The 12,035-nt window shown below is 43.1% G+C and overlaps 1 protein-coding gene across 3 annotated transcripts in view; it reads right to left on the bottom strand.

The window, feature by feature from the left end:
- Positions 1 to 12,035, bottom strand: part of LOC137369019 (ceramide transfer protein) — a 166,949-nt gene that overhangs the window by 9,677 nt on the left and 145,237 nt on the right. For all 3 annotated transcript variants that reach the window (XM_068029505.1, XM_068029506.1, XM_068029507.1), the window contains 3 exons: positions 2,765 to 2,860; positions 2,418 to 2,550; positions 1,537 to 1,607 (listed from right to left, as the gene is read on the bottom strand). In XM_068029505.1, the coding sequence (XP_067885606.1) occupies positions 1,537 to 1,607; positions 2,418 to 2,550; positions 2,765 to 2,860 (300 nt within the window). The remainder of the gene's footprint in view (positions 1 to 1,536; positions 1,608 to 2,417; positions 2,551 to 2,764; positions 2,861 to 12,035) is intronic.

Here is a 12,035-nt window from a genome sequence, read left to right as displayed (position 1 = left end):
TTATAATTTGAACTGCTACCATCCCACAGAATTATTGCTCTAAATAATCCTTTGTGAAGATGAAGCTTTTAGTTTTAAATATTGCAATTAAATAATTTATTCTATGAGCAGGGTATCTCAGAAGTTCAGCTAAGCTAGCCCTTCAGAAAAGATACCTTAGGAAATTTCAAATGTAACTACTGACAGACACAGCATTCACATGTTAAAGGAAGCTTTGTTGGAGTTCTGTCTTTTGAGCCAAGAAAGGAATGATGTCAATTGTACTAACTTTCCCCAGGGTTTTCCACTTAGAGTATTGAGAACCTTTCTTCGCTCTCATTTAAAAACAACTTGCCATTCACTTATAACCGTTTTATAACAGGCTTTATGGCATGTGCACCATATGGTGGTGTTTCCATTCTTAAGGTCAATTCAGTCAGTGCATAAAGAACATCAGATCACTGTGAAAAGTCTTCCATACAGAAGAATTAACAGTAACATTCAGACACCATTATGAAAAGATGATACATCAGACAGGAGGAGGCAGTGGCGTAGTGGTAATGTCACCAGACTAGGAACCCAGAGTCCCAGGCTCATGCTCTGGGGACATGGGCTTGAATTCCACCACAGCAGATGGTGGAATTTGAATTAAATTAATACCTGGAATTAAAAGCTAGTCTAGTGGTGACCATGAAACCATTGCCAATTATTATAAAAACCCATCTGGTTCACTAATGTCCTCGAGGGAAGGAAATCTGCTGTCCTTACCTGGTCTGGCCTACATGCAACTCCGACCCACAGCAATGTGGTTGACTCTTAAATGCCCTGTGAAATGGCCTATCAAGCCACTCAGTTCAAAGGCAATTAGGGATGGGCAATAAATGCTAGTCTAGCCAGTGACGCCCACATCCCACAAATGAATTAAAAAAAACTTGAAAGCACCAACAAAACTGGTTTCCAATGAAGTCCCTAGTAAGTTACAGAATATCTGTTAAATGCCACTTTTCTTGGTGAATACAGAGACACTCTTCTAGGAAAGCTTTTCATTGCAAGATGGAAGCATGATTAGCAACTGCACCTACAGCTGAAGATGATGTATTATTGATCAACTAACCTGGAAGATCTCAAGAATGGAATACATTTATTTCCTAACCCAGTCACATGGATTATAAAGCAAACCTGAAGTAGTAATCATGTCAAAACTTGAGAGTCCTGCATACCATGACAAGGGAGACTGAACAGGCTGCCAGTTTCAAACTTCTGTTCCAGCTTAGGCTAGCTGCCAACCAGTATGCTAACGTGGTCCTAGTTAGTTCAGCTAGCTTTAAAATTTTTCCTTCCTGCTCTTTGCTGGGTTAACATCCCTCAACAGCTTATGTGAAAGTGGAGGTTCATCACGAGGAAATTGCAAGCATAATGTAACGCAAAATTGATTTAATACATGCGGCCCATTGGGCTAAATTGAAATGTACCTAAACTGTCCAGAAACCTGGGGCACTCCTGCACTACCCCAAGTCACCATCTGCAATGTTTTAATAAATTAAAAAAAGTACATACCTTATGTGTCTGGTAGATGATGATTGCATTATCTGATAGAATTTCTAGCACATGAAAGTTTTCAATGGTTGCTGTGGAGTGTAAATGGATACATTCCTTGTCAAATCATTATATACAAATGAATGGGCATTTAAAACATGAGTTCAGTCACCAGCTAACCTGTTTTTGGTTTAAGGAAGAATGCTGGCCAAGGCCTGAAAAAAAAATCCCTGCTGTTCTTCTAATGAACCATGGGATCTTAACACCCACCTGAACTACTGAAACAGGCAGATTGCGCCCCATCATCTCATCCGAGGGATGGTATCTCAGGCATTGAGCACCCCCTCAGTACTGTAGCAAGATGTTGATTTTACTTTTATTTAAACTTGCACCTATATTTACCATCAGTAGCTGCTTCTGGAATTAGCTAAAGGTGCAAGATTGGAGTGGGGATCACTACGCACATGGAAAAGCAAGACGCCGGAGACTGGTGAGCACCATTTGCCTCACTGTTATTTTGAGAGCAAATTGTGGTCTAATATAAGAAAATGGATTGCATTTTACCCAAGTCAGCTGTGCTGTGTGGCTATGAAGCATCATTCCTGCATTCTACTGAGTTCACCTCTAGTCAAGTGGCTAAAAACACTACCAGTATCAAAAGAGGAAGTGCCAGCAGAATGCATCCTTTTGGAGTGTTCAAGTCAACATGCTGCCAGTATTTACTGGAATTAAAATAAACAGGCCTCATACTACACGATTACATCTGAAGTAAATATGGCACCCTTAAGTTTCTTGTTACTGTCACAGACACTACAGACTATAAATAATCCATAAGCTCCAAAATTATTTCAAAGACAGCTTTAATAAACTAACAATTTGAAATTAATCAGCAATATTCTTACTTTCCCAATCATTGCGAACATCGACATTCCAGAAGTAATGGCATACTTCATGACCTGTAACTCCTTTGACAGAATGTGTTGCTTTGAGAGGATCCAAGACAATCCCATGCTCCTCCACTTCTCTCCTGTATACCTGCATAAAATGGAGTTCTATGGTTGATTAGGTTAATCTGGGCTTTAAAAGGCAGCTATGCTCACAAATACGTATTAGTTTCACCCTTGCACCTATTGAGAATAAGGGGTGGATCATGATCAAAAATACAAGTTGAGAAAAAAAAAATCTACTCTTTTAAAAGAAAAATGGACTGAGTTTTAAGTACTTCTGACCAGTGCAAATTATTCCTCACCTTCATTTCTCCCTCTTCCACCACCAACTGCCAATTAGCATCACCACCTACATCCTGTAGAGAGTACTGCATGTGATTTTGTACCATCTCTTCAACCTGCAATGACAAACAGCAACCGCTTTTACAACCTACAATGCAACAGATAATGCATACTGGCCATATTCTGCTACTTGTGGCATAATCAACAGGACATCAGCTACAGCAGATGAAATTCAGTCCACTGACATTACAATTTTTCAAAAATATGCCTTGCCCAGAGAAAGTTTCAGAGACAGGAACATGTAGTTTCTCTCAAAAAGTCTAGCTCTTTTTGGGACATCAATTCCAGCTTCCTTTTTTCTCTCTATACCAGCTCCAGAAATTCATTAAATTGTTTCAACTTCCTTTCCAACTAACTTATTCCGCATGTTTTATTACTCATTGGATAAAACCAAATATGCCTGAATTCCTTATTTACTCAATTTATGCCCTAAATGAAAACACAGTATTTTGGAAATACTCAGGTGGTCAGGCAGCATCTGAGGAGAGATAAGCAGAGTTAACGTTTCAGGTCTGTGACCTTTCATCAGAACTGGCAAAGGTTTGGAAATAGTTAGGTTTTAAGCTAGTGAGGTGGGGGGGGGGGGGGGGGGGGGGCATTGTTGGGAAGAGAACAAAAGGGAAACTATGTGATAGGGCAGAGGGCAGGAGAAATTAAATAACAAAGCTGTCATGGGATAAAGGCAGAGAGAGGGTTAATGCTTGTGGTGAAAGACAAAGCATTAGTTCAGAGAGAGTGTTAATGGCAGAATAATGAGCAGCTCTGTCTACATGAAAAACAGGCACATGGTTAAAAAATAAAAACAAAAATATTTTTTTAAAACGTTAACTATGTGCCTGTTTTTCATGTAGACAGAGCTGCTCATTATTAACAATTAACACTCTCTCTGGACTAATGCTGTGTCTTTCACCACAAGCATTAAACACTCTTTGCCTTTGTCCCATGACAGCTTTGTTAATTACTTTCTCCCGCCTTCTGCCTTATCACACACCTTCCCTTTTGCTCTCTTCCCCACCATGCCACCGCACCCCCCCCCCCCCCCCCCCCCCCTTCACTTGCTTAAAACTTATTTCCTAACCTTTGCCAGTTCTAATGAAAGGTCATAGACCGGAAATGTTAACTGTTTCTCTCTCCACAGATCCTGAGTACTTTCAGCACTTTGTTTTTATTTCAGATTTCCAGCATCTGCAGTATTTGGCTTTTATTTTATGTCCTATTTTTTAAACTCTTTAAAACAATTTGGATCACCTTCAACAGTCCCTTCCATAATTTTGAAAATTCCTATTAGATTCCCTTGATGTCTATTACTTTGCAACAAGAACAAGACCAACCCTTTCTTCATCAATGAACAGCCCTGAGTCCTAGTACTGTTACTGTCACTGCAGAGCATTCTAGATGGAACTAATCAGTGGCTAACATTTCTCTTGATCCATAGTTTGTCTCTCTGCTAAAGCAGCTCAGTACCTGGTTTACCTTGCACTGGGTTGATTGGCATGAAAAATGGGGATTTGTCTTACACAAAATTAACAATATTCTAGCTCAAAGTAACAGTTAGGTCTGCTTGGTATGGCATTTGAAGTACTATTCTTGCCCTTTAGCTCAGTCCCAGCAGCTTTATAAATCTCAGTTTTCATTTCTCTCCTACATAAATGCTGCTCCTACTGTTGCCAATTCCTACTCCACCTTCCCTTTCTTTTTAACATTCTGGAATATGCTGTTGTTCTGCAACAATTCTTCCAACATTCCCTATTCAAACCCTCTAATCTAGTTCCTGCTGTTCCCACAGAACTGGTTAAAGTTATCCTACGAGACTGCAACCCTATCCCATTGTTCTCCTCACCCTCCACCCTCTGCCAACATCAACACCATCAGCCTTGCAACACTCAAGAGTCTCTACAATACTTGATACTGCCCTTTCCTGTTTCTACTCCAATACATTTCAGAAGGTTTCTCCTTTGCCTGCCTGCAATCACCTCCAAAGTTTCACACATGCTACCATTTGCAAAGCTATCCAAAAATCAAGAATGCGTATGAAACCCACCTCTACCTTGCCAAAACTTTTTCTTCAATCCCTTGGCTATTGCCATCGTCTCCCACTTCCAATAAAGACTTCAATAAATCACAACTTCCTCCAACATATCAGCAAAACCAAATCTTCAGCTGTGGCAAACACCAGAAAATCTTAAGCTCCAACTTCATCAATCTCCCTGGCAATTATCTGAACCTAGAGGCACAGAATCTTGAATGACACTCAATCCTGAACTCCACTCACTCTCCAAATCCAAAGAGATCTTTCTCTGATCTTCTATCCCAGCCCCATTTATGCCATCAAAATCCGAACCTGCATTATCACCCTGTAACTACACTTCAAGGCTTTCATCCATAAAGTACAAGTCGCTCAGAGTGCCCCAGACCAAACCCTCATACACACTGAGGCCAAAAATTAGTGTCCTCTTCAAGTTCCACAGGCTTCACAGAGAATAAACTACGGTTTACATATTCACCTCTCCCCACCTCACGTGACCTTTTCGGGCCTATGCAACATCCAGTTCTTCAAAAACCTACTTGCTCCCCTGCTCTACCATATATAGCTATTTCTTCAACCACATTGCACCCACCTTCTTGAATTTCTTCCTTCCACATCTCGAACTGGGCACCTCCCTCTAACAGCATTCTCTTCAACTGTGCTTTTGGTTAGTCTGACTCCCTTCCGTCCATCCACTCACTATCTACCATCTTGTAAAGAACTTTTAAGATGTCTCTATGTGAAGAGAAATGTAACTAGTGTAGAAAGTACTGTGCTGCTCTCTAGCGATAAGAAGTGGGCACTACAATAATAATCAGCAGATGCAATTAAATTGTAACCACATGGCCCATAATCATGACGGACGTTACGGGTGAAGTATTAACCTTGACCCCACCGCCCTAGGAAATTACCGTTCCATCTCTAACCACCCTTTCCTCTCCAAAGTCCTTGAACGTGTTGTCATCTCCCAAATCTGTTCCCATCTTTCCCGGAACTACATGCCTGAATCCCTCCAATCAGGTTTCCAACCCTTCCACAGTACTGAAACAGCTCAGTCCCAAATGACATCCTATATGACTGTGACAAAGACAAAATTTCCCTCCTCATCCTTCTCAACCTGTATGCAGCCTTTGACAGTTAACCACACCATTCTCCTCCAATGCCTCTCCATGGTCATCCAGCTGGGTGGGTCTGCTCTCACCTCCATTTGTATCTATCCAATCAGAGCCAGAAAATCAATTGCAATGGCTTCTCTTCCTGCTCCCGCCGCATTACCTCTGTTGTTCCCCCAAGGATCTATCCTTGGCCCCCTATGTCAATATGCTGAACCTCAGCAACATCCAAAACGTGTTAGTTTTCACATGTATGCTGACGACACTCAGCTCTACCTCACCACCACTTCTCTCAACGATGCCACTGTTGTTAAATTATCGGACTGCTTATCTGATATCCAGTACTGGATGAGCAGAAACTTCATCCAATTAAATATTGGGAAGACTGAAGCCATTGTTTTCAATCCCCGCTCCAAACTGTTCCCTAGCATGTGACTCCATCTCTCTCCCTAGCAACAGTCTGAGATTAAGCCAGTCTGTTTGCTAACTTTATGTCACATATAATCCCGAGATGAGCATCCAATCTCATATGCGTGGCATCACGAAGACCGCCTATTTCCAACTCCGTAACACTGCCCCGTCTCAGCTCATCTGCAGCTGAAACCCTCATTCATGCCTGCGTTACCTATAGACCTGACTATTCCAACGCACTCCTGGCTGGTCTCCCACATGATACACTCCGTAAACTTGAGGTCATCCAAAACTCTGCTGCCCGTGTCTTAATTCACACCAAGTCCCGCTCTCCTATCACTCCTGTGCTCACTGACCTACACTGGCTTCAGGTCAAACGACGTCTTGATTTTAAAAATTCTCATCCTTGTTTTCAAATCCTTCCATGGCCTTGCCTCCTCCCTATCTCTGTAATTTCCTCCAGTCCCACAACCCTCCAAGCTGAGCTCCTCTAATTCTGGCCTCTTGTGCATCCCTGATTTTAATAGCGCCACCATTGGTGGCTGCGTATTCAGTTGCCTAGGCCCCAAACTCTGGAATACCCTCTCTGCTTCTCCACCTCGCTCTCCTCCTTTAAGATACTCCTTGAGCTTGAGGCTCAAGGGCTCTGCTGAGTAGTAACTTCCCACTTGTACTTGTTCTCGCATCTCAGGGTGGCAGACTGGTTGTGGCTTTGCTCACAGCTTGTCCTTCCACCAAGACCGTCCCAGCCAAAACCTGCATGAGGTGAGCCTGCTATGCTGATCTGGACGGATCTGGAAGGATGATCAATAAAAATACATTTCAAGTCCTCAACGGCGGAACAGACGGACGAATGAGGTATATGTATATCAACAGCTGTGAAGGCAGATGAAGGCTGCAGTGGAATTGGCACTCACCAGTCATCATGGCTTGCCATGTCATTGTGTAAAGATTGCCAACTCATCAAGATTATACAGTTGTCGACTGCACACAGACTTCCTCACATTAAAAGACGACGTGCACAGTCCTCTGCTAGTGACACAGACTTGCCCTACACCAATGAATGAGTGACGAAGACAGGGCTGTGAATCTGGATGTCCCCTCTGCTCACCTCACTTGAGGTAGGGGTAAAAAAAGGTGCCCCAAACATAGGTTGCCCGAACTGCCCTGATCAGGAAATCGCACCTGGTGAGATCACCATCCTTGCGGTCAGAAACACAAACAGGAAACAAAATGCATGTATTTCTGTATTTGGAATGTGCACACCCTTATGGGCAGTCAAAACAGTGAATGCCCTGAAAGGAGAACCACCATAGTTTCTCGGGAGCTTGCGAGATATAACATTGATATTGCAGCTCAGTGAAATGTGATTCCCTGCGGAAGGCCAGCTGAGAAAGGGAGGAGGAGAATACACTTCTTCTGGAAGGGGAAGCCAGAGGAAGATTGTTGCATCCACGGAGTTGGGTTTGCCATCAAAAATAGAGTCACAGATATACTTATAGATTTCCAATTGACACTAAATGGACAGCTCATGACCCTAAGTTTTCAAATCAGTGGGAACCAACAGGCCACAATTATCAGTGCTTATGCTCCCCCTCTCAATTCTACTGACAAAACCAAGAGTTTTTTATGCAGATCTGGATTCTGTATTGGCAACCGTCCCAAAACATCACAAACTGTTTCTACTGGGAGATTTTAATGCCAGAATTGGGTGCAACTACACTGTCTGGAAGGGCACCATCAGGAACGAAGGAGTGAGGAATTCAAATGCTTGGCTTCAAGTGCACAGAGTACGGGCTCACCATCGGGAATTCAAATGCCAACGGTCTTCTCCGTCACAAACACATTCTATCAGACAAAGTGGAAACAACCCCGATGCAAGCACTGGCACCTCCTGGACTAAGTCATTGTCCGAGCCCAGGGTAGGAAGGATGTTCCCATCACCAGAGTGATGCGGGGCTAACAACTGCTGGACAGATCACAGATTTGTACCAGCACACCCTTCCAAAACTTGCATAACCGTGTCTTCAAAAACAGAGATCTCCATAAGACGACAAAGGCTCTAATCTACAATGCTGTTATTGTCACCACTTCTGTATGACAGCAAGACTTGGGTCACCCACAAAAGGCACCTTTGGTCGCTGGAAAATTTTCACCAGCAGTGTCTGCAGGGTACTCAGGCACATGGGAATACAAGCAGACTCCAGCATCCTCACTGAAGCCAATTCCTCCAGTAATGCAACCATGATAATGCAAAATCAGCTCTGCTGGACTGGAAATTCGATCTGTATGGCAAATAATCGGCTTCCAAAGCGATCCTCTTTTCACAACTTAAAGATGACATCCGATCTCAAAGAAGACAAAGAAAACATTTTAAGGAAACGCTGAAGACCTCACTGAAAAGTGGGCAAATTAACATCGATGTGTGGGAGGAACGTGCCACTAACTGTGCTATCTGGCGACACCTCATCCAACAATACAGTTGGAAACTGACTGCATAAAGTCTGCTGCTGCGAAGTGTTGAAAGCTTTTGGTTACCTGATCTAATATCTCCTTTTGTGGCTCAATATCATACTGTGTTTTATAATGCTTCTGTGAAGAGTCTTGGGATGTTTTATTACATTAAAGGCGCTATATAAATGTAAGTTGCTGTTTCAAGGCTCCACTGAACTGCTGCGCAGAGAGGCAGCATGGACTCGATGGGCCGAATAGCCTCCTTCTATGTAAGTGACTATGACTCAATGGGACTGCCCTTGCTTTGTTCCACTCTTACCTATCCAATCATGGCTGCAGCATTCCACAAACAGCTTCTCTTTTCACCATTGCATGATAACCTCAGGACTCACCCAAAGACCGAGCCTCTTCCTCTTTATGCTGCCTCTTGGCGACATCATCTGAACATGAGGGCAGCTTCTGCCCCCAATAGTCAGAAAGCTTATCCAGCATCCAATTTGGAATGATCCTCAATTTTCCTTAAACACTGAGGTCATCATCTTTGGCTCCCTACCACAAACTCCATACCCATGCCACTGAATCCATACCCCTCCCTAGCTACCATCTCAGGCCAAATTAAATTTTTCTCAACCTCAGCATCCTATTTAACTGTCAAGCTCTCTGCTTCTGACCGCATATCTCTTCATCACAAAGAGTGCATATTTCCACCTCTGCAAATCGGCTGCCTCTGCCCCTGCTTCAGCCCATATGCATCTGAAGCTTTCATCCTCATTTGTCACCTCGAAATGCCATCTTTCAAATATTCACTATTAAAAGTTTTCTTCACTCTGGTGACTATTCCAATGCTCTTCCAGCTGGCTTCCTATCCTCCTCTGTAAAATTTCACTGAACCAAAATTGCGCTGCCCAGAACCTAACCTTCACCCAACCATCACTCCTATCCTTGCTGACCTACATTGGGCTTCCAATACACTCAAGTCTCCAATTTAAAATTATGCTAATGTTTAAATCCCTTCATGGCTTTGCCCCTCCGTAACTCTGTTCTTCCTCCAGTGCTACAAATCCCTTCCCCCGCCCCCCAGAACACTCTGTTCCTCCAACTCTGTCAATTTGTGTTTCGAACAAATTGAGTATGTCTTCAGCCACCTAGACCCCATGCTCTGGGATTTCCTCACCACCTCCCTTTCCTCCTTCATGAACCCCCAAACCTGCCTTTGACCGAGCTTTTGGCTGCTCCTCCTCTGACTCAGCATTTATTATTTTCTCTGATTAAGCCTCTGCGAATCATCTTGGTACATTTTTCTATGTTAAATGTGCTACCTAAATACAACTGTTGTTTCTGGATGTATGAATACAAATGACAAAATTGCCTTCCCTTTTCCTAGCTTGTAAGCATCTGCCAAAGTCCCAATGCTGAGGCAAACCCCAGTATTCCTTCATCATCCATCATCAGGCTCAATGATGACAAAATTACTGTCCCAGTGTGACAGTATCACACTGACCTTTCTCTCACCTATTAAATATTGACATGGTCTCTGCTTCAATCACTAATTCTGGTTTGACAAAAGCAGTATTTGTGCAGTGTACTGCACAAGGAAGTCAACAATCAGAAGAAAAACTGCCCAAGCTTGCAATTGAAGAAAGGTGGTCAGAGAAAACTATATGCAAGGTGCAAACTAAATTCAAAGGTCAGAGTAAATCTTATTGCATTCATTCCTTTATCTTATATGTACTTTAGGACCACAATATAGTTGTCATCTTCGGCTGTCCCTTGATTGGAGGATGATCATAAGATCATAAGAACCAGGAGCAGGAGTAGGCCATCCGGCCCCTCGAGCCTGCTCCGCCATTCAATAAGATCATGGCTGATCTTTTCGTGGACTCATATCCACTTACCCGCGCACCCACCGTATCCCTTAATTCCTTTATTGTTCAAAAAGATATCTACCTTAGCTTTAAAGATGTTTACTGAAGAAGCGTCAACTACTTCACTGGGCAAGGAATTCCATAGATTAACAACCCTCTGGGTGAAGAAGTTCCTTCTTAATTCAGTCCTAAATCTGTTCCCCTCTAATCTGGAGGCTATGCCCTCTTGTCCTAGCTTTACCTGCCAGTGGAAACATCCTCTCTACTTGTATCTTATCTATTCCCTTCATCATTTTATATGTTTCTATAAGATCCCCCCTCATTCTTCTGAATTCCAATGAATATAATCCCAATCTACTCAGTCTCTCCTCATAAGCCAACCCCCTCAACTCCGGAATCAACCTAGTGAACCTCCTCTGCACCCTCCAGTGCCAGTATATCATTTCTCAAGTAAGGAGACCAAAACTGCACACAGTACTCCAGGTGCGGCCTCACCAGTACCTTATACAGCTGCAACATAACCTCTCTGCTTTTAAACTCAATCCCTTTAGCAATGAAGGACAAAATTCCATTTGCCTTCCTAATTACTTGCTGTAGCTGCAGACCAACCTTCTGCGATTCATGCACAAGGACACCTAGGTCCCTCTGCATAGCAGCATGCTGCAACTTTTTACCATTCAAGTAATAATCCTTTTTCCTGTTACTCCCACCGAAATGAATGACTTCGCATTTATTAACATTGTATTCCACCTGCCAGTCCTTTGCCCACTCACTCAATGTATCCATGTTCCTCTGCAAAGTTTCACAGCCATCTGCACACTTTGCTCTGCCACTCATCTTAGTGTCATCTGCAAACTTGGACACCCTGCACGTGGTCCCCAACTCCAAATCATCTATATAAATTGTAAATAATTGCGGTCCCAACACCGATCCCTGAGGCACACCACTAGTGACTGATTGCCAACCAGAATAGCACTGATTTATCCCCGCTCTCTGCTTCCTGTTAGTCAACCAATCCTCCATCCATGCTAATACTTTACCCGACGCCATGCATCCTTATCTTATGCAGCAGCCTCTTGGAAATCTAGGTACACCACATCCACTGGGTTCCCATTGTCCACCTTGCTCGTAATGTCATCATAGAATTCCAAAAGATTTGTCAAGCATGACCTGCCCTTCATGAACCAATGCTGCGTCTGCCCAACGGGACAATTTCTATCGAGATGCCCTGCTATTTCTTTCTTGATAATAGACTCAAGCATCTTCCCCACTACAGAAGTCTATAATTCCCCATCTTTTGTCTACCTCCCTTTTTAAACAGTGGCGTCACATCTGCTGTTTTCCAATCAACTGGGACTACTCC

This window comes from Heterodontus francisci, chromosome 4, assembly GCF_036365525.1.
Source record: "Heterodontus francisci isolate sHetFra1 chromosome 4, sHetFra1.hap1, whole genome shotgun sequence".
Classification (NCBI taxonomy): Eukaryota; Metazoa; Chordata; class Chondrichthyes; order Heterodontiformes; family Heterodontidae; genus Heterodontus; species Heterodontus francisci.
This window is presented reverse-complemented; position numbering and strand designations above follow the sequence as displayed.